General features: G+C 53.5%; 1 protein-coding gene across 5 annotated transcripts in view; it reads right to left on the bottom strand.

The window, feature by feature from the left end:
• The window catches only part of HDAC4 (histone deacetylase 4), a 339,331-nt gene that overhangs the window by 6,113 nt on the left and 310,730 nt on the right, over nt 1–22,488 (bottom strand). For all 5 annotated transcript variants that reach the window (XM_087424602.1, XM_087424600.1, XM_087424599.1 and 2 more), the window contains exons 23-25: nt 17,723–17,841; nt 15,741–15,874; nt 615–699 (exon numbers count right to left, since the gene is read on the bottom strand). In XM_087424602.1, the coding sequence (XP_087280728.1) occupies nt 615–699; nt 15,741–15,874; nt 17,723–17,841 (338 nt within the window). The remainder of the gene's footprint in view (nt 1–614; nt 700–15,740; nt 15,875–17,722; nt 17,842–22,488) is intronic.

The raw sequence follows: 22,488 nt of genomic DNA, 5'->3' as shown, positions 1-22,488 counted from the left end.
CACCTACGAGACAGTCTCAGTGATTTGGGTCATCCTTAGACCTAAGACAAAGAGCTCTGATGAGGGCAGGGCACTGTCAGTTCACCCGAGACAAGGTGTGCCTGCTCTGGGCCAGTCCCCTTGGTCACCAGGACCTGCCGCTGGAGGGGAAGTGCAGGAAATGGGGGCCCTGCACCCTGCGTCGGGTCTCTGCAGGGCCCCGGGTTCTCTGAGCTGATTGAATGGGGATTCTCTGGTCCAGGGGACGAGACCAGACTCTAGGACACAGGTTCATATCCAGTCCCACCCCTGCTAGCTGGGGACCTGGAGCAAGTGACGTCACAAGACTCCTTGAGCCTCAATTCTTTTGACCTGTGACATGGAGCTGATGTTACTGTTCTAGTAGGTTGTGGGGAAATTAATGGGGGTGAAATGAGTCTCTACCAGCATGTCAAATGCTGGCTGAAAGCAAGGCCTTGTCACGCAGGCCTGGGGCAGCGGTGGCAGTGACATGGAGAGGGGCACAGGGGTGGGGACCTGTGGGACAGGAGTCCTGTGCCCTCCCTCTCGCCCGTCCCCCTCCCTCTCACACCCCCAGCAGGGCTTCCTTGCTGAGCACTCTGCCAGTGACTTACTGTGGATTTCAATGACCTTCTCCATGGACCGGACAGCGTTAGCATTGGGTCTCTGCTGCAAAACCTTTTCAGGAAGAGGATCAAGCTGGAAAAAAGTAAATAAATATATAGTGAATAGAAAGGATGTCAATATAATCCCCATGTGCGTTCAAGTGGGATGTTCAAAGTCAGTGTCTGTCTCTTGAGTGTATTTGCTAACAGAGAAGAGAAAATAACTTTAAAAAGCCAAATAACGTGGTTTTGGTCTTTATTATATGAACTTTTTGCAAAACTGTATTTCTTTTCTTTATGGTGTTTTTCCCAGGAGACCATCAGGCGTGTTTGTGGTTCCCACATGGCCAGGACGACGGGCAGTGTCCAGGAGCAGGCTGGAGGAGGACATCAGCATGGGGTGCACTGTTTTTACCGTGGCGTAACATTGGGGAAATAATGATTGCTTTCTGGAAATATCACTGTCACATCCCTGGTCTTATAAACAAGAATGCTTGAGTATCCCCTGTTCACGGTTTTCTTCCAATAACAGGAAAAAAGGTAACTGGAAGGAAATGAGCGGAATCTCTCACAGAGGGAACTATGTTCAGGGTTTTTCCTTAAGTGCTGTCAGCTGAAGATAACAAGGAATAGAGTGATGAGTCAGGCGAGGGCCATCGGGCAGACCAGGGCATCCACAACCTAACAACTAAGCACGGTGGGCTGAATAGATCATAAAAACTCAACAACAGTTAAAAAACTTTAAATAACTGGACCAGCCCACAAAACGGGGGGAGATCTGCTGGGGTCTGGAACAAAGCTGGAACCTGCCCAGAGAGGTCAGATATCCTGGGGACAGGCCCTGGCCGCGCAAGCCGGGGTTGGAATGACCGCAACCTCAGGGGTGAGCTAGCAGAGCAGGCACACACAGACAGCGTGCTCGCAAAGACTGGGTAAGGAAAGCTTTGTGCTCAGCCCCCTGAGAACCTGCCTGGTTCTAAACACTGCAAGTAGAGGGCTGCTACTTGCAGTGTCGGCCCCGTGATGCCGGGCGCCTGGCAGAGCAGCTGTCCATCCTCTTGTGAGGCACAACCCCCCAAACCAGGCCGCCTATTCGCGCTGCCAGCTCAGTTCCAAGAAGCAAGAGTTCCCGGTCAAAAATGTCATAGAGCACAGAAGTAAGCCAGTATGAACTTGGGTCAGGAGACACAAACCAGGTGCTAACAGCATTCTGCAGTACAAGGACGCAGGCTCCCTGGAGAAGTGGCTGGATCTAGGGCTGGGGGACCCTGCAGAGTAGAGAATAAGGAGGGGCTCAAAGCCAAGATGATGGGGCACCTCAGAGGGGCCCACACGGGGGCCAATCGGAAACGGATGCATTACATAGTACCAAATTATAACTCAGAGTATAAAACAAATACCCAGGAGTCCACACTGAAATAAGTAAGTGACTGGATAAATAAATAAATGGGGAGAAGAGAGACACCTTCCTGAAGAAGAATTTCAAATGACTTATGTGCACACCCCCCTCCACCAAGTGGAGCTTAACACCTCCCCCCCGTCCCCTCGAGTGTGAGCTGAGCTGCACATGGTGACTTCCATCCCAAGGGCACACATGCAGGAAAAGGGAACTCTATGGTGGAAAAACCTCAGAAACACCACTCTAACCAAGTGCTCACGGTCGGCTTCAGCACAGATGAGCCACACGGATGGCACCACCGGGGAGGAGGCGTTGGGAAGACACTTGACCTCGGGGCTGTTCCTCCTCAAACCCTTCCCCCAGCCCAGTCATGAGGGGAAAGTCAGACAAACATAGACGGAGGGACATGCTACAAAATACCTGACCGGCACTCCTCACAACTGTTGGAGTCATGAAAAACAAGGAGACTGAGAAACTGTCATGGCCCCGAGGAGACCAAGGAGACGCAGTGCCTGGTGTGCTCTGGGGTCCTGAATGGGACCCGGAACAGAAACAGGGCATCGTGAGAAGACGGGCGAGACCTCAGCACGTCTGGAGTGGAGTTAACAGTGACGTGCTGGGCTGGTTCCCAGGTGAGATGCACATCCCACTGACGGCAGATGGTTACAGCAGAGGGGACTGTCTGAGGGGCACACAGGAGTACGCGTGCTGGCTCTGTAACTTTCTGTAAATCTACAACCATCCAAAAATAAAAAGTCTATCAAAAAATGCAGATTTAGATCCTCAAAGATTGCAGTTATAAACTATAAAGTAAGCAAGTTTAACATGTATTAAAAATAAAAGATATTAGTGTATGATGAGAGAACCAGAGATTACTCAAACTGAGCTGCAAGACTTGAAAGAGAGCCAGACAGAACTTCTAGTGATGAAAACCCAACTGGAGAAATTAGAAACTCAACAAATCAGCAAAAGAGAAAGTTAGTAACCTGGCAGCAACGACTGAAGAAATGACCCTGAATGCAGCTCAGAGACGAGAGGAGCAGACAGAGAGAGAAGGCACCTGTTCCTTTATTCCTCTATTCTCATGACCCCATGAGAGCGGGGAGAGGATTATAAAGGTGCCAATGGCTGAGGGTTTTCCAGGATCAGGCAACGGCCCCAATCCTCAGTTCACGATGGGAATAAGATCCAAGCAGAAAGAATTAAAACAGAAACCCACCTCAGGCACATCAGAGTGAGACTGCAGAACATCAAAGACAAATGGAGAATTCTGAAAGCAGCTAGAGAAACACACAGTCTTCAAAGGAGCAGCCGTGAGCCAGGCAGACTGCTTCAGAGCAAAGGAAGCAAGGGGACAGGGGTGCAGTATCTTCAATGTGTCAGGAGAAAAGGATGGTCAGCCCAGACCTGTAAGGCCAGTGAGACTATCACCTAGGAATGAGGGTGAAATAATGACTTGAAAGGGGAATGCTATAGGATGTGCTTCAGGCAGAAAGAAAATGATCCTAGATCATGTCTCACAAAATTATCTGAGAAATGAGGAGTGAAGAGCAAAGAAAATGGCATAGATGCAGGAAAAGCCAAATAAATAGGCACCACATAAAACAAAAATAACGATGTCTAATCAGTGAAATTAAAGAAAAAAAGAGGGACAAGAAACACTAGTCAGTGATTGCACATGACCTGGGAGCAGCGCTGGGGCCGCCCGATTTAGCAAATGAACATACAGGACACCAGCTGCATTTAAACTTCTGATAAACAAGTAATTTTTTGGTGTAAGTATGTCCAACTGGGGGTCCTGTGTTGGACCTGCGACCCTACCCAGGGCCAGAGCAGCCCGGCCAAGGTGTGTGGGGAGGGGTGAGTCACTGACCACGTCGAGGGTGCATGTCAACATCTGCAAGGATCACCACTAACAACAGCAGTAGGGTGTGTCTCCTTCCACTCGGTAGAGGGAACAAATGGAATGTGGGGAACCCTCAGTTGTGTCAAGAGAAGGCAAGAAAAGAGAAAAAAGAAAGAGCTACCGAAAGGGGGGCAAAGTTCACAGAACAAGATGATAGACATGATTATGAACAAAACAAAACAGCACGTGAGCAAACCAACTGTACCGACCAAAGTTTCCACTGACAGCTAGTCTGCTGGACTGGATATAAAAAATAACAGTGCAATCCAGCCTCAGGCTGTCTGTAGAAGAAACATCTGCAACATAGGAGGAAGGCTGAAAGTCAAGGATGAAAAATGGTACATGTGGGGAAAAGGAGGCCAGGAACACCTTAAACATTTGTCATAACAGATTTAAGGGAAAACCTTAAAGAAGGTCATAAAGAAGGTCACTATAATGGCCGGCCCAGTGGCACAGCAGTTAAGTCTGCGCATTCTGCTTTGGCGGCCCGGGGTTTGCCGGTTCGGATCCCAGGCGCGGACCTACTCACCACTCATCTAAGCCATGCTGAGGCAGCGTCCCACATAGAAGAACAGGAAGGACCTACAACTGGGATATACAACTATGTACTGGGGCCTTGGGGAGAAAAAGAAAAAGAGGAAGAATGGCAAAAGATGTTAGCTCAGGGCCAATCTTCCTCAAAAAAAAAAAAAAAAGTCACTCTATAATGATAAAAATTTCAATTCATCCAAAGGATATAATGATTTAAAATTTGTACATATTTAGTAAAATTGCTTTAAAACATATGAAGTAAAAATGTGTAGAACGTAAAGGAGATAAAGATAAATGTATCATCATAGTAGACTTTGATGTGTCTTTCTTAGATGGAGCAGAGAAGCAGACAGAAATCCATAAAGAAAACCAAAATGTGAACAGCAGCATTAGTGAGCTTGGTTTAATGGACATAAACAGAACTCTGTAAAGCAGACGGAGGAGACACGTCATCTGAAACACATGTGGAACGTCTATGCAGGCTGACCATGGACTAGCCCGTGAAGCAAGTCTCCACAAAGAACAGATGCCAAGCAGACAGCCTTCTCTCTCCACAATGCAATATTTAGGAATTGATAACGGGAACCACAAGCCCTTATGGTTGGAAACTAAAAAACACACCAATCATAGGTCAAAGAAAAAGTCATAACAGAAATTAGGAAATGCTTAGAACTAACAAATAATGAAAATGCTACATATCACAGTGTGTGCTGCAGCTGAGTGCTGTGCTGAGGACACTTATAACCTTAAATGCGAACATCAGAACATAAGACTGAAAAGAAAATACTCAATTTAAGAAGTGAACAAGAGAACAGAACAGTCTTAAAGAAAGAAGTAGAGAAAATACACAGAAAAGGGGCAGAAATAAATTTTGAAAAAAGAAAAAAGATACTGTAGCTGAAAGTTGATTCTTTGAAATGACTAATTAAATTGACAAGTTCTGGCAGGACTGATCAAGAAAACTACAGAGGAGTCACAAATAAACATAACAGGAATGAAAAGAGGGCCATGACTACAGGTACAGCAGAGATGGAAAAGATAATCAGAGAATACTGTTAACTTTCGTCAACAATCCTGAAAACTTGGCTGAAATGGACAAACTCCTGGTAAAATGTAACTTTCCAAAATTAATTGAAGAAACAAGAGAAAATGATTGAATCAGTTTTTCCCAAAGTATATCAGTATCTTCCCCAAGGAACCCCATGGCCAGAAGAGCCCTCCTAGTCAAGGAACAGATTATTATGAACCTCACTCACTCTTCCAGAGGACAGAAAAAGAGGTGACTTCTAACTGTCTACGTGTCCATCCATCTATCCATCCATCCATCCACCCATCCACCCATCTATATATCTGCCCACCTATCCATCCACCCACCCACCCATCCATCCACCCACGCATCCACCCATCCAAGTCACCCCCTATAAGAATAAATAGGAAAAAGTCTAACAGAAAAATGAGCGAAAGACATGAACTTCACCAGAAGAGAAAGCCCAAGGGGCCAACAGACACATGAAAAGATGCTCAGCCTCACGTCGATGAGGAAACGACCATCTACACCACCCTGTGTGCTGTTTCACCACATCAGATGGGCAGAGGTCAAAGGTGAGAATGCCAAGTGTTGCTGAGGATGGTCACCCACTGCTGAGGGGGCCGTGGGACAAACACTCTGCCTTTATCTCATAAAGGGGGGCAAACACGTTCCTGGGACCCACCATGCCCTCTCCCAGATGCCCACCTCAGAGATGCAGCTGCACTCGTCCCAGGAGACTGTGCAGGGAGTTCACCGTAACTGACTGGCACCACCCCCGCGAGTCCCAGGCCAGAGGAAAGGTAGGAAGGGAGCCACACCGGGACCGCTGCACTGCCCCCAGCTGTTGGGCCCCAGCCGTGAGGACGGGCAGTGTTCCTAGGAGTGGCCTGGTCAGCTCGTCCTTTGCTGAGGGTGACACAGCGCAGAGCCCCAGGCTCCTTGCGGGGCATGAAGCTCGAGCAGAGAAGCCATTTAGATTTGAGGTCAGCACTGCAGCATCACCTGCTGGGTCCTGACTGTTACGTCCCAACCCTAACATTACGCCGGAATTTCAGTTTTACCACTTTTAAGAAAAGAGTTGTTTTAAAAAAGTAACTCATTCCATAAATTATCTGTCACTTTGAAACAGTGGGCTACGTCAGAGCCTGCACGTGCATGTGTACACACATGCGTGAGAGGAAGTCGCTGGGAACCCTCTGAAATTAAACCCTGGTTCTGCTGTTCTCTTGTCCTCCCCTCCTCTCCAACGCTCCCCATGGCCAACGTCCCCGGCGGGATCCGCACACTGGGGCTGGCTGGCCCTCCAGGGTCATATGTTGCTCTCCTCCCAATACGCTCTGCCATGGTCACGTCCAAGCCCTGTGGTGCCCACGTCCCTGACTGTGCCACGCCCACTGCCCACTCTGACGGCAGCTGCCCTCGTCTCCAGCCATCCCAGGACATTGGCCTGCCCCTCGCATCCTGGCTCACCGTGCTCTGTCCCTTGCACCTGGCAAAGGCGTCTGCGAGTGGAGGTCTCATAGTGCGTTTGCGTAAGGGATGAAAAGAAAAGAAGGGTCCTCACCCTGTGCTGGCTCCCTTGTCTGTTCTCTCTGCCTGTTACGAAGTTACATGGAGCTAAGGGAAAAGAACGTGAGAAATAGCGGGGAAATGATCTAAACTCTTCCTCAATTGCATTGCCTTTGGCTTTTCTGGAAAATACTTTCCCTGACGAGAAAGCAAGAGCAGATGCCTGCAACAGGATTTGAATCGTCCCCACTGCGGCTAGGGAGAGCGTGTGGCCTGCCTCCTGGGTCCCTGGGAGAAGAAGTGTCACAGGCGGAGGGAAGCACAGGAAGGGCAGCGTCGCCCGCAGTGACGGGTTGTGTCTCTGCCGCGTTCACTGAAGAGTGGAGGAGAGACAGAACGCATGTACCTGGGTTTTGAGGATGAGGCTGCAATGCAGAGGTGGAATAACAGCTGGGAGGACAGCACGCTGCTGGCTTGCACTTCAGCTCTTCCAACAGCCGACCATGGAGCACCTGCTGCTGCCGGGCTGTGCTCCAGGGCCAGAGACGCAAGTGGACAGCTCCTGGCCTCGACTTCCGAAAAACGTTCCGGGAAGCAGGAGAAACTTCATATCTCAAAGTATTACCCCCTTGCTAACTGGGATTTTATTCTTTCATTTAACAGATGTTTATCGAGCAGCCTACTAAGTCCCAACCACTATTCTGTAAACTTGGGATACGTCTGTGGACAGACAGACAAACATCCCCTGGCCTCACAGAGCATCATACTAGTGGGGAGAGACAGCCAATAAAGTAAAACCATAATGAACAGGTAAATCAGACGGAATGTCAGAGGTGCCAAGTGCCACGGGAAAACAGAGCATCAGGGTGCGGGGTGGGGGTGGGCAGGTCACTGGGTGTGTGTGGCAACCAACGTGGGCCTCACTGAGCAGGTGACGTTTGAGCCAAGACCTGGAGGAGGCGGACCGGGGGACCCCTCAGGCAGTGCAAAGAGCAAAGCCCCACTCCCCGGGGAGCACGCTGCCGGGGCAGGCATGGGGAGAGGCCAGAGTGGTGGACTGACCGCAGGGAGGGCGCGAGGGGTGAGGCAGCCTGGGTGCTGAGCTGAGCAGAGGGGTGACGTGGACTGTCCCTAGAAAGCAGCAGAGCGACGCCTCTTCTACAGGAAGGGCCAAGCAGGGCAGGCGGCCACAGGGAGCAGAGAAATGGGTGATGGTGCCCACTCGACAGAGGGATCTAAAGGCAAGAGAGGTCACCCAGTGCCAGCAGACGAGTGACCGGGTGGCCCTGCCTGGCCAGAAGGAGCCCATGGGAAGTGTGGTCCAAGGACTTGGAGCACTGGCAGCACGGCCTGTGCGGCCGCCTACCTGTGTGTCCTGGAAGGGGAGCTGTGCTGGAGCGGAACGTCATTAGAACATGACCTCAACGACTTCTAACGCCGTGCTCGTTCTGTGCACCCCCGTGGGAGATGGCCCTTTTGGGGGAACAAACGGACTATAGTCAATGTCGTGTCCCGAGCCTGATAGACAGGCCTCCACGCCCCCTGAGGGCACGCTCACTCTCACATGAGTCGGCTAGACTTCAGAACCAAATCAGAAATTAGGCTTATGTTCAGCTCAGTCTTTAAGGAGGCGGCCTTAGCAAAGTGGGGCAAGAAACACTCGGACAGCATCTGCCCTCGAGGAACAGAAGACTGGGGGCCACGTGGGTTGCTTTGGTCTGCTACAGCTCTCTAGTTCTTCGGTGTCTTTATTACGTACTGAAATCACTTTTATACTCTGTAGTTAAAGGTGCCCACACTTTGAGTGAGAAGAATCAAGACTTTACAGCGTCCTAAGAAAACAGTCCTTAATATATCCCGGTAGAACCCGGGTCAGAGTTTGTGCTTTTCTGAATATATAAAACTTTACTGTGTTGGGAATATCTGGGCCAGCCAGGAAAACTAAAATGACGGAGGCACCAGGTGCCCGTCCCCACAGGGACCTGTCCCAAGCCCCCTGGGAGCCCTTCTCTGGCCAGCACCAGGCCGTCAGAGACCCTCCGGGCAGCCACGGTCCTGGGCCATGCTCGGTCAGCTTGGTCACCTTCCTGCACTCACAGTCCCTGTCCAAGTTCAGATGGCCCGGCCACCCCAGCAGTTGACCCGCCCTTCCGCCCTTCCGGAGGAGACAGAGGATATCACATGGGGACTACCCGCAGCTCTGTGTCTGACCACATGCCCCTGCCTGCCTCTCTCCTCCCTCTCCCCTCCTGCCCCCGGCACTGCACCGGCTAACTCCCCCCATTTCAACGTCTGAGCAGGTGGCTGCCGAGAGCTGTCCAGCCGGTGCCCCTATGTGCTCGCCCTTCTTTCCAGAGAAACTCTTGCAGCTTTCTCAGCCTCAACACAGCAGCTTCCAAAGGACCGTTGTCAGCTCTCATCTTACTCTGGAGCATGTGATACCACAGAACACCCCCAGGAAGGTTCTCTGCCCTCTGTCGCAATCATGACGCTTTGTCTCCTTCCCAACCTGCTGCTGACTCCTCTGCAGAGGGGCCTCCCAGGGCCTGGGTGGGCCAGCCGCCTGGTTACTGCTTGTGGCTTCAGTTCTGCGCCGATGGCGTCTCCACCAGATCCGTGCTGCCCCGAGCACCTCCATGGCCACTCCCGGGACCGCACACTAGCTGGCTGTGGCCCAGAGAAGACCCCCCAGACCTGTCCCTCCTCATGGTTGTTTCAGGGGTTGCTTGAGAGATCGGGGCTGTTCCCTCCACCGTGGTGAGCACCAGGAGGGCCGCCTGCCTGGTTAGACTTGGTAGCCTTGGTGCATGGAAAGGTGCCTGGCAGCACAGCAGGAACTCAGTAATTATCTGGTGACCAGGTGGTACCCTCTGTTCGTGGCCCTTCTGGTGAAAACGCAAATGCTTATGGATGTGACAGGTTGGTTTCCAAAAGACTTTCAAAAAACAAAAATAAACCGTAAGAGGGCTAAAAATCATGATTCCTTCTGAAAAAAAGTTAAAGGACAACTGAGACTCAGTACCCAGCAGAGGAAGTGCTCCTGGGGCAATGCACACCAACCCCCCGACCCACAGTGCCTCGTGAGGCGGGTCACGGCCTGCCCTCCACCCACCGCTGCCTCAGTCTCCTCTGCAGGGTGGGGCAGGACAAGGCCCCGCAGCTGGGCTGGGGTGGGCCTAGTGCATTCGGGACGGGCATCAGGAGAAGGAAATGACTCTCAGAAGCGGCGGGAGAGGCCTCGGGCCGCTCTTCTCAGGCAAGGCCCCCCTCACCTGCGGGGGCAGGATGGCTCCCTAAGGGGTGAGTGTGCCCCTTCCCCTCTCTTCTCTGTGGGAGAGGGCTGGGGGACATGACAGCCAAGGACACGAGGCCCTGGGAGGGGGAACAGTGGCTCCAAGGCACAGCTGGGACAGGAGGCCCACACTCCCGGTCCAGCTTAGCCCTGGCACTTCTGCACGCTGCTGCGCCCAGGAACTGGACGGGCGGCAGTGTGCTCCATCGTGATGCACTAGGGAAGCAGGTGTGCAACATGGCGGGTTCTCTTCAGGAAGCAGATGTTCAGAAAATCCCTCCCTGAGGAAGTGAAGAGGTGCGTAGAGAACCAGGGCAGAGAACGTTCTCCTGTGTTGTTGGACCTCGGGCCAGCCCACTGCATCTGCCCCACTCGCCTCATCTTGACTTCCCCAGCTCTCCTGTCTTGCTTGTATTTTTGTAGTTGTTGAAATCCTCTTGGAAGACCACAAGGCATTAAAAAAAAAAAATCAACCACAAAAGCTGAGTGCTGTGAACACAGGGGTTTCTGCGGCCTGGGCCCCACAGTGGGAGCTTGGTGGTCAGTGCCCGATGTATTGAAACCTGCTGGACAGGTGGGAACACAGGCCCAAGTGCGTCCGGACCCAGGAGGACATCCTGCTCTAGAGCTGCCCTTTGCTGAGCCAGGCGGCTGGCGACCAAGGTAACTCTCTCACCCTCGTCTTACACAGCGGGCTGGAAGGTCAGCTCCTGCATCCCACTGTGACTAGAGGACAGGCCAGGAGGACGGTCTAGCTGTGTGCAGGCACAGCTCCGTCCACTTAAGGATGGGGCGAGGCCCACCTTCCCGAATGTCGGTCAGCAAGGATCTAGGAGACTGGCCGGAGGGAGAGGCGACTCGTGGCCCTCAGCTAGGAACACATGCACTCGGACCCCGCGCCCTCCACCAGCTGCAGGCAGCGGGTGTGCCACTGCTGGCCTGAGGTGAGCATGACCGGGAGTGTGTGAGCGTGTGCGTGCGAGAGAGAGGGAGGGAGAGCCTGGCTGGAAGCAGACAAGTCGTCCTCAGACTGAGTGATTCCGTGTCTCTCTCACACACACAACTGTTGTTTTTAATCACTCAGCTTTTTCACATGCACACCTTTCACAAAGTATATGAACGTAACAGAGGAGCTCAACTCCTGAATGAAACCTTTTCTCCCAAGGCTGCAGGCTCATGGAATCCTCGACTCATCTAGGAGGGGGTGGGATGAAATGGCAGCATTCAGCCCTGAAATGCCACGTGACTCAAGAGAAAATGGGCCCAAACGAAACCTTGCCTTTGGGGTGACGTTTGACATGAGAAGCGCCCGCCCCCACCTGCCTGGGAAGCCCCTCTCTGCCGGAAGCTGGACACGGCTCGCCCCAGCACCCCAGCCACTGGACCTCCTGTACTTCTGTCCACACCACACTGTGTAATACGTTTAAATGATATTTCATTGTCAACTGTCACCGATAGCTGCAAATAACTTAAAGCTGAAACTCTTAAATAACGGCTCCTAGGAGCATGGCTGACCTCAGACACAGTGCTCTCTTGGGGCAGCTGCTGTGGCCTGCTGCTGCTCCGCTCCCCCACCTCTATGGTTCAGCTGTCCTGCCCCAGGCAGCAGAGCCCCCTGCAGCTCGCCGCTGTCCACAGCTGGCCGCCCCTGTGTGTGCGTGCCAAACCCTCCAGCACGCCGTACATCACTCTCATCAAAGGCCATGGGGCAGGGGAGAGGGGCTCGGTCCAACTTTCTTGCATTAACAAGATTTTTAAGAGACCTTGATAAAACTAGAGCTTCCTGCTTTTTTGATGTGTTTCAGTAAAAGAACATTTTCTTGTTAGAAGAGCAAACACTTTGGGAGCAGGAACAGGCCTTAGTTGAAAGCCAAGTTCTCTGTCGTCATTTTAAAATGACTAGCTCGAAGAGTCCAGAAGCTTTAGAATGGTTTGAATATACAAATTAGTTGTCTTTTAACTCTAGCAGAAAAGGGGGAAAGGATTGTTTTATGTGAAGAGAGGATAAGTGAAATGCTGTGGGCACTTTAAAAAGCAGACTGGTATTTCACCTGAGAATATTCAAGCGTATCACTAACTGGCTGACCAGAAACGAGATGCACCAGGATCGCTGATCCACTTGTGACTCAGGTTAAAACCATCACCATGCGTGATGAGGAAAGGCTGTCAGGGGGAGGGGGAGCCATCCCCAGGTGCGCCCACCCCAAGCCCACTGCCCCCACCCCATCGCTGGCCAGACCTCCCTAACCGAGGGCGGGGGCACGAGCTGGGGCTCTGAATGCCCTGGGGCATGTGGCTGCACAGGCAGTTCCTCGCAGGGAACAGGGCCACGGTGACTCTGGCCCTCGGGGTCCTACTGTCGCCCGTGGTGCAGGGGTCTAGACTGCCCCCTCAAGCCTCGAGCTCAGCCGTCGAGTGCGGCTGCTCCAGGAGGCATGCGCAGGGTCTCACTGCTGTCCTCCGACTGTGCTCACCTGGTCACTGCCCTCCTCAGGAGTGGCCCCGGGGCAGAGAGGCGCCGCACTCCCCAGGGATGCCCCGCCCTCCTCTCCTCGCTGGGCTGTCTTGCACGGAGGACACATGCAGAGCTTCCTGAAGATCTAACCCCAAACCAAGTCCTCCTCATACTCAACTCTCAGCTTGCACGGCTGCTGCTGGGACTTGGGTGCAGACCTCACATTTGTCTCCAAAGGCCATCTTGTCAGCTCTGTCCACGCTGAGCCTGGGGGGCACAGGCCCCACGCTTCCTCCTCCTGTCCACAGTGTGCCTTCTGTTAGTTCACTCAAGTGACAGGCAACAACACTGACTAGAAATGACTCAAGGACAGAGCCCCGCGTCACATCACTGGAGACCTTTCTACAATCTGTCGTCCCACCGAACCTTGTTGCATGCAGTCAAATTCAATACAGTCGTCCCTCCTTATCTGCGGGGGGTACGTTCCAAGACTCCCAGTGGATGCCTGAAACTGTGCACAGTACTGAACCCTGGATATACTGTTTTTTCCTATATATACATACCTAGGATGTTTAATTCATGAATTAGGCACAGTAAGAGATTAACAACAATATCTAATAATAAAATAGAACAATTATAACAACATACTGTAATAAAAGTTACCATAGATCTTAGCAACCTCAGCATATGATTTTTGTTTTCCTTATTAAGTCAAGAACTTCCACCTTTTCACTTAAAGCTTCTTTATGGCTTCTGTTTGGCATATCTGAATTGCCAGCATCGCTACTCTTGTGCTTTGGGGCCATTACTAAGTAAAATAAGGGTGATTTGAACATAAGCACTGCGATACCGTGACAGCCAATCTGATAACCAAGACGTTACCAGGTAGCATCTACAGCACGGATACGCTGGACGAAGGGATGAGTCACGTCCCAGGCAGGATGGAGCAGGAAGCCGTGAGACTTCATCATCCTACTCAGAATTTGTAAGTTTCATAAAAACTTTACAAATAGTTTATTTCTGGAATTTTCCATTTAATATTTTGGACCGCAGCTGACCACAGGTAACTGAAACCGTGAAAAGCGAAACCGCGGATAAGGGGGACTACTGTACGTACCTTCAAGGACCTGCTTGAAGCCCCACTCCGCACCTCCCATCAGAGCCTTCAAGTGCCTTGTGGGCCCCGCCATCTACTGCGCTTCACTGACGGGGGTCTAGGAGGGCAGCCTGAGGGACAGCCAGGCCTGGCTCTCAGTGACTCGCCTCCTGGAGGAGCCCTAGCCAGCTCTGAACCTCCCAGGGTGAGGCGCTGTCCGGGAGGGAGCCCCAAGGACGAGTCTACAGCACGTGAGACGGGCTCTGACAGGGGCCTCCCAGGCCAGGCCGTCTCATAGCACAGACCTTTCCAGGGGCTTCTGGGCCTTTTGGCCTCAGCGTCTCCCAAGAGAGAGGAGGGAGAGGAGGTTGGGGTGGGGGCCTCTCCTCTCGCGCCGACCAGCAGGACACCAGCCGGCTGAGCAGTGCCGGGCGCCTCCTTGACCCGCAGCCCTGAACGTAACCCGACGGCCTCTTGGGTTGTCTCCACCTTGGCCTCCCCACCAGCGCTCCTCAGACTGTGCCCCTCTCTCACCCACTTCTTCTTGACTGGACATCGGGACCTCCCCAAGTGGCCTGTGGATCCACGCATGCCCTCCTCCCACCATATGTGGTCAGGGCTGCATTTGTGGTATGGCCTGGCTCTCCTGACTGTGTGTCTGTCCTTAGGTCAGAGCCTTGTCACTCAGTTCCCCTCAACTCTTGGTGGTGACCAGCAGGAGGGTGTGTGCAGAGACGACGGCACCCTCACTGGACACCCAGTAAGCCCGACCCTACAGAAGAGTGTCCTCGCGCATCGCGAACCTGGAAAAGCCCCGTTTCTCTGATAGGGTGGGGGGAGGGGAGTCCCAGGGTACGGCATGAGACCAGAGCTCACGAGCTGCCTCCAGGTGTCCCCCATGTGGGCCCTGTGCCCCTCGAGGCCCTGTGTCTGGCAAGCTTGTGGCCCAGGCACCTCCCTGCTGCGGCTTGGGCCAGTGATCCAGGGCACTCTGCCTGTGCTCCCCCAACACCAGCCAGCTTGTTTCTAGGACTACGTGGTAACGCCGCCGCAAGCAACAAGAGAAAGCCATGCCGTAGGGGAATGTGAACCTGCCCCACGTTCCTTTGATGGGGTCAGGACACAGATCTGTGGCCCCATATCCACAGGCCTGTGGGTGAATTTAGTTTCAGGAAGAGCACATTTCAGAAATTCAAAACGAAAGCTACAAACCAGTTTTGTGTCATAAACTTCAGATGCTCAGCAGGCTGGACACCACACTGTCACCAGCAGCCCCTCCCCTCCCACCACCCTGTCCATCCACAGCTGGGGTGGCTCTCCTGCCTGGAGCACCAGCACCCGATGTCACAGGGGAACAGAACACTCCCTTGAACCCTCAAAAGTTCCCTCTCCCAGTCCAGAGCCTTTGCGCTCCGGCTGTGCACGCCAGGCCACAGCATCTCCCTGACTTCGCCCTGTGGCCTCAGTGGTATACAGCACAGAGCCCTAACCCTGGGTGTCACCTGTGGGGTCAGAGCAGCAGACAGGGCTGCTGATCAGGAGCTGCCGTGAACCGAGGCCCAGCCTCCGACCTGCATAGTGACACCCCCCCCAGAATGTGCCTTAGAAATTCCTGGAACTGACTGCCCGTGAAGAAGGACACCAAGAACTTAACATATTCTCCACGTAGCCCACACATAAAGGTGGGCACTTTAAAACATAGGATCCTGAACCATCACTTTAAGAGAAAAGCGTTCTTACAATCCTTTTGTCTTTCTCATCTCCTTCTGGCCATAATCACAGTTTTGTCAAATGTATAATAGTCCTATTAAGTGCGGGTGGGAGGGAATATTCAGCACCGAGTAGAAGCGAAGTGAAACAGCCCAGGTCCACCCTGAGCCTGTGCATGGAGTGGCTGCGGCCTCCTGGTCCTCCTACCTCGTTTCCCAGCAAAGCAGAAACACATGCTTCCGAGGCGTCGCAAATGGCCGTGAGGTCGTGGCCCCCCTCCAGGGCCAGAATAATCCGGCCTCCAGCCAAGCCCATCAGCTGCTTCGTCAGGTACCCGAAACCTGCAACGGAAACGCGAGATGCAAGTGGAGAGCGGGGGCGGGCCGCGGGCTGACGCCTGGCAGTGGATCAAAGCTCCAGAAATGCATTACATCACGTTACGGAGACCCAGGGGGCTGGCACACCGAAACACATAATAGAAGACAGGTTTGATTGTAATAAATTCATCGAAGAATTTCGGGCTGGGATTCTTTTTGATCTGTTCAAGAGTAGGAATTACAGTTTCAGGGCTTTGATTTTATAATGCCGCAAATCATCTCATTTGGGGGATGGGGAGGAGCCGCGGGAGGAGCCCCTCAGCTCTCTCATGCTGGGACCACTGAGGTCGGGCTGTGGTGAGCAGCCAGGACCCCACCCCACAGTTGCTAGGGCATGGCTGCATCCTCCCTGAGGCCCAGGGGGTTCTGGCCAGCCAACGTGCTGGGCACATGCGTGCATGCGCACATGCAGGCACACACATCAACATCACGTGCCCCCCCCCCCCCCCCCCCCCCCCCCGCCCAGGACTCTCACACACCCGCGTCTGGAGCGCCTGGCTTTCATCAGTAGCCACAGTCCCCCCACTGCAGCCACATCACCCTCCCATTGGCCAAAAGCGCCTGACGGGTAATGATAATTACCACCCTTGGCCAGGACAGTCTGCCATTTATTAGAGAGCTGGTGAGACTGCGCCACCCTGATCAGTGGCTCCATCACAGGCTGGCCATCAGCAGACCAGGCCCAAGGCTGGGCTGTGCTCCCTGACAGCTGCGGGTGCTGGCGAGGCAGTAACTTCCGAAAGCCTTGGCTTCCTCTCTGCCTGATGGGGATAGTGACACTGGCTTGAGGCTGCCATGAGGATTAAATGAAGCTCGGGACATAGCGGCAGCAGCAGTCTGGACCAGGCGTGGAGGGGCGCTGGGCATGGTGCACACTCTTGGCCCTCTGCCTGGTCACTTGGTCGGCCACTAGGCCCACGGCCAGGGGGCAGGAGGATGCTGAGAGGCGCTGCGCTGGAGCACGGCCACCCCAGGGCCGCCTTTTGTTTCCATCTTTCTTCTCTTGTGAGCCCACATTCTCTCCGTGTGAGGGACAGGGACAGGGATGGGCTCTCCTCCATCATCTGCACTGACGGGGACCAAGGGCCACAAGGGGACCCCAGGGCCTCATACAAGTCACCAGGGCCATGTCCAGGAGCCCTGGAGAATCCCAGATGCCTCGACTGCTGTGACACCCGGGGCACCAGGCAGCAGTGGCTGGGGTCGGGGGTGGGGAGCGGGGCATCCAGGGCCTTTCTGAGGACCTGAGGCTCAATGCCAGGAGGTCTTCCATTGCTTTGTGATTTGCTGTGACAGAGCAGAAGCACAGGCCACAGCTACCACTGGGCAGGGCTCTTTTCACAGCCATTCTGTCTCCTGGGTTAAAAGCAGGGCCATCATCCTATGCAAATCCCCCAGAGCATGCACAGAATTTGGGGCTCCCTCCTCCCTCCAACTCTGAGGTAAACCTGCTTTCAGCTATTTCCCTCCACACAGGGTTTAGGGCCTGCTCCCCCTCTTCAGCGTGGCGACATCGGGCACTGCGTCCCAGCTGACAGAACGTGCACCCGGGGTCCCCGAGCTCGCAGGCTGCACGACCTCATGCCAGCACGACCTCCAGGGCGGGGAGTTCCCGAGGCCTCCTGGTCTACACCGTCCCACTGCTTGCCCAGCATTCTCTGGGGTTGCCAGCACTATCAGGTTTTCGGTAAGACGTAAAAAGGACAGTTTCCTTCTGTTGTCACTAAAGGAGACTTGAAATACAGAGCACATCTGACCATAAAAGCACAGAAGCTTTTATGGGTGCTCCGGGCAATCTGCAAGCCCACTTACACTTGGCGGAGAGGTTGTAGCCGCCGAGAGGCGTGGGGTGGCCCTCCACTGCGTCGAAGCCTGATGACACCAGCACCACGTCCGGGGCAAACTCGCTCGCGATTGGCATGACCACGGTCCTGCAAAGGGCGGGAGAAGGCGACACTGGTCAGCCCAGGACACGCCACGGAAGAGGGCTGGACGGTCGCTGATGGCACCCGTCCCCACTCAAGGTCTGGCGGCTCCTCACGGGAGCTCATCTGACTGCTCACACCCGTGAGAAGGTCAGCCCAGGTGTGATCACGGCTCGTTTCACAGGCATCCCAAGCCCTCAAGCCCCGACATGAAGGCTCAGTGCCCGCTCCAGCACGGGCAGTGCGGGCACGGGCCATCTTCTGTGCACTTTGAGGGGATCTGTCACCCCCACGGCACCAGCTGCACTGACCTGGGGCGGCCCAGGCTGCTAAAGGTCCTCCCCAGCCCGGCTCCCTCCTGCAGGTGGGGCGGCTCTGCTCACTTTACACTGGCCCTGACTCAGGACAGACGCAGTCACTGCCCCCAGCCACTGACTCCAGGGGGCCACGACAAGGTCAGCAACGGACGACCAGATGACCAATGAGCATGTAGGCAAGGGCAATGCATTGGGTTAATTAAAGAGCAATTCTGCACTTAAGATCTTTAAAGGGAAAGCCGATGATCAAATTTAAGAAAACTGACAGGTTAAAAATATTTCTTTATTCTCTGAGAAGTCCAGTGGTTAAGTTATATTAGGGGAACAAGGGATACAGTCTACTCGAAAAGTGGAAAAAACACTTCTTAACAGAAAACACCCCCCTGGGAGCTTGCAGTCCATCAGCCCGTCCTGTAAATACAGGCACTGTGTTACAACTGAGCATCTATGACAACAGGCGGTCAAGCAGTTTCATGTCTTGTAAGCTTGCTTTATCTGATTTGGAATTAATCACCATGGACTTCCGAGTCTCCCTCCTCCCCTCGGGGGTGAGGTGGGCAGAATCACAGGTGTCCGGGCCTGCACTCCTGGAGTGGCTGAGGAAGGCGGACCATGATTACTCACGCACACCGTGCGACTCTGCTGGACTCGTCACTCGACCCCTCGCTGGAGAAGTCCACGTTTTACGACTCCTCCAGGTTGGAAAGCGTTCCGCCTACTTCTCAGAGCTGCTCAACAAGTTCCTGCTACACCAAAGGCCGGGTCCGTGTTCCTGCAGCTTCCGCCAGCACGCATGCCCAGCTCCCATCTCTGAGTCAGTTTCCTGCAGACAGATCTTCCAAGGCCCAGGCGGACAGGCGCTCACACCTGGGAGCGTGCTGACGCTCCCTTCCCACACTGCAGAGCTCTGGAACGCCACCGCCGAGGGCGGCACAGCTGGCCGTGGAAGCCTCCAGTCTCTCTCTCAGCTTTCACTACAGAATGAAATTCACCGTTTAGGTCAGCGAAGTCAACTATAAAGTACCAACTTTGGCCAAAAGAAACAAAAATGCTCACAATTAAATGTTACTCCACCCAGGAACTATTCTAGATTGCAGTCGTATTGAGAAGTCCCTCTGGTTTCAGGTGGTGGAGGTGAGGAAAAGCCCAGAGAGCTGCACACAAGGTGGAGATCCGGCCGCCCTCCTGTGCAGGATCCACGGGGAGGAGCCGAGCTGAGGACGCGGGACGCCAGAGCAGCCGGGACACCGAGTTCCCACTCGAGGGAACACGCAGCACCCACCCGGTTCTGAAAGACCCACAGAGTGAGGGCTTCTGAGAGAGAGGAACCTCTGCTGTGCGATGCGAGAGCCCTCCGTGGCTTTCATCTGCTCGGGTCAGACGCTGAGATGTCTGCCAAAAAAAAAAACACACCAGCTTCCCACCTCGCCAGCCGAGCAACTCACTTCTGGAACCTCAAACTGGGGCATCACAGAAGACTGGGGTGGGCTTTTGAACATCTCGATGCTTTTATTTTTCTTTCTTCTGAGGCTGTGCCCCGTTCACCCAGTTTCCTCTGGAACCATCTCTGCAACAGGCTGAGTAAAGCAGCTTCAAAGGACCCAGGGTCTGCGCCTTGGGGACCATCATTAGGGGCCTAAGGAACACGACATGGGACTGTCCAGACTAGAGCTTGGCGACCTTTCCCTACAAGGGCCAGAGACTCAATATTTTAGTCTTCAGGCCACACGGTCTCTGTTGCCACACTTAACACTGCCCTTGTAGTGCAAAACCAGCCACACACTATACATGAACACGTGAGCATGGCCAGGTTCCAAGAAAACTTGACTTAAAAAAACACGTGGTGGGGGCCGGCCCCGTGGTTTAGCGGTTAAGTGCGCGCGCTTCACTACTGGCGGCCCGGGTTCGGATCCCGGGCGCGCACTGATGCACTGCTTGTCCGGTCATGCTGAGGCGGCGTCCCACATACAGCAACTAGAAGGATGTGCAGCTATGACATACAACTATCTACTGGGGCTTTGGGGAAAAAAGGAGGAGGATTGGCGATAGATGTTAGCTCAGAGCCGGTCTTCCTCAGCACAAAGAGGAGGATTAGCATGGATTTTAGCTCAGGGCTGATCTCCCTCACAAAAAAAAAAAAAAACAAACCCACAAAAAACACGTGGTAGGCTTTGGCCTGTGGGCCATAGTGTGCCAACCCTTGCTCCAGACTCCTGTCAATACAACTTTCATAAAGTCCTTCAATGGGTGACACCAGCCTCAGACTTAATATGTCTCTGTGTCCACCGCAATGCTGCCACAAAAGCTCGACAGATTCTGTAAACATGAAGTAGGAAATGCCGCCTTTTAAACAAAACATTTCTTCGGAGCATGCGCTGGAGTCTGTGTTCACAGTCCTGCCATGGCGGCCGAAAGTTGAAAAACTCAGTCTAGGCAGTGGCAGGATGGAGAGAACGCCTCAGAATCCAGGGAAAGCCATTTGCTTTCATCTCCATGATCGGCAGACGTGGTCTGTCTTCCCAAAGGCACAGGTCACGGTCCCCTCTCTGAGGACCTGGGGTTTCCTCGGGGGCTTCTGACGGGCAGCAGGGCCCAGCGAGGCCACTCTCGACACTTGCCAGCGGCTTTCACTGCCTCCGTCAGTCCCTGGAGACCAGATTTTAATTATTTTAATGACATTTCTGTCACATAAACTTTGTCTTCAGGCAGGATAACTGTTTCAGCCACGCTTTTGGTATGGATTTTAAAGCCAAGACATTTTTTCAATGAAAACCACAGACATTTTATGCAGACACCAGCTCATTCACAAAGAGCTTCCACGGCCGTTTTGAAGCAAGTGCATGTGGTGGGCTTTAGAACTCTGCTTTGAAGTGCTGCTGAGCGATTTCATTTCTAATTCCCCTCACAAAATTAAAAAACCAGCCCTGTTACAATCATCATTAAATGAAGTCAATACCAAGAGAGTCCCTGGCCTCGACGCTCGGTGTGTGGCACCACTCTACAGCCAATCAAAACAACATATAAAACACGGCTGATCCCCATGGGTGTGTGTGCGGTGTGCGTGTACATGTGTGGGCACGAGCTCAGGAGGCTGGGATGGCTGACGTGAGTGCACACACTCTCATTTGTGTTTTCTTGGGTTGGACCCTCTAGGTTGTAACCCCAAACACTTGCTAAAGCTAAGAAAATCAGAAGTGGCACCGGTGCTGGGCGTGTGCCGGGCAGGTCTCCAGCACTGACGGGTGATGTGCCCTGAGAAACATCCCCTACTCCCGACGGGACTTGTGAGAAGCAGGCTGAATGTGCTCCTGACAATCCCGCCAGTCTGCCTTCCAGAACTCGGGCCTCTCCACCTCGCCTGGGACCCTCACACGGGAGGGAAGCTGAGAGAACATTGCTACTTAATAGGTGCTCCCAAGAGAAGGGGTAACTGGCCACACATTTTATTTCCAGAATTAAATTTTAATAAACAACTTAGTCTCTGAAAATAAGATCTAAATATGTGCTGTAGACCTTCTCTCTACCATCGCTTTAAGGTGTTTCTGTGGGGTCACCTTTGACCTTTTGCAGGGCAAGCTGAGGGCAGAGAGGGGTGGGCTGGGAGCTTCCCAAGGCAGCAGACCCTCAACTGCCCGCTTAGAGGTGGGAGAATGGGCAGGTCTCCGAGAGAACAGATAGGCAAGTGTCCACCACTGATGACCCCTTAGTGTGGGAGAGGAGTGAGCAGAGGTTATTAGGAACAAGCACCAGGTGTCCCAGGGACCCCCTAAGACCCTACCACGCGCCTGTCTCCAGGGCTGGAGCTCAGATGGGACAACGCCCTGCAAACCGCATGCCCAGCAGAGTGTGAGAGCGACGCTGCCTTCTTGGCATGCCGTGTCTGTGCACTCGGCTCACAGAGCAGTCCCATGTGAGGCCCGGGACGTGGCTCCTTTCCTGCCCAAGGCCTCGTCAGGGCCTGCTCGGTCCCAGCGCCTTCGTTACCAACAGCACTGTGCCTTCCCTCAATGCTGTAGCTCATTGGCCAGCCCATGCCTGCAGCCTGGCAGACACATCTGAGTCCGTATCCACAGGTTTCCACGGGCTGGGCATCCAGGATGGGTGCAAGCCAGCACAAGAGACAGGGAGAGTTGAGGGCGACTTGCTAATGTGCAGAACTGTGGCTCCCTCATCCGCCCCCAGCCCGGTGATATCGTGGGGCATTGACAGCTGACAGAACTGGGTTTTGTGAGGCACCATGAAACATCAGATCATGGGGTATACAAACACAGAATCTCCAAAACCCACAATGGAATCGAAATGCAATGATTAATTCAACAGCTGGTTCCAACTTCTG

This window comes from Ceratotherium simum, chromosome 37, assembly GCF_057802395.1.
Source record: "Ceratotherium simum simum isolate JZ-2026a chromosome 37, ASM5780239v1, whole genome shotgun sequence".
Lineage (NCBI taxonomy): Eukaryota > Metazoa > Chordata > Mammalia > Perissodactyla > Rhinocerotidae > Ceratotherium > Ceratotherium simum.
Note: the sequence above shows the minus strand (reverse complement) of the source record. Positions and strands in the feature narration are given on the sequence as shown.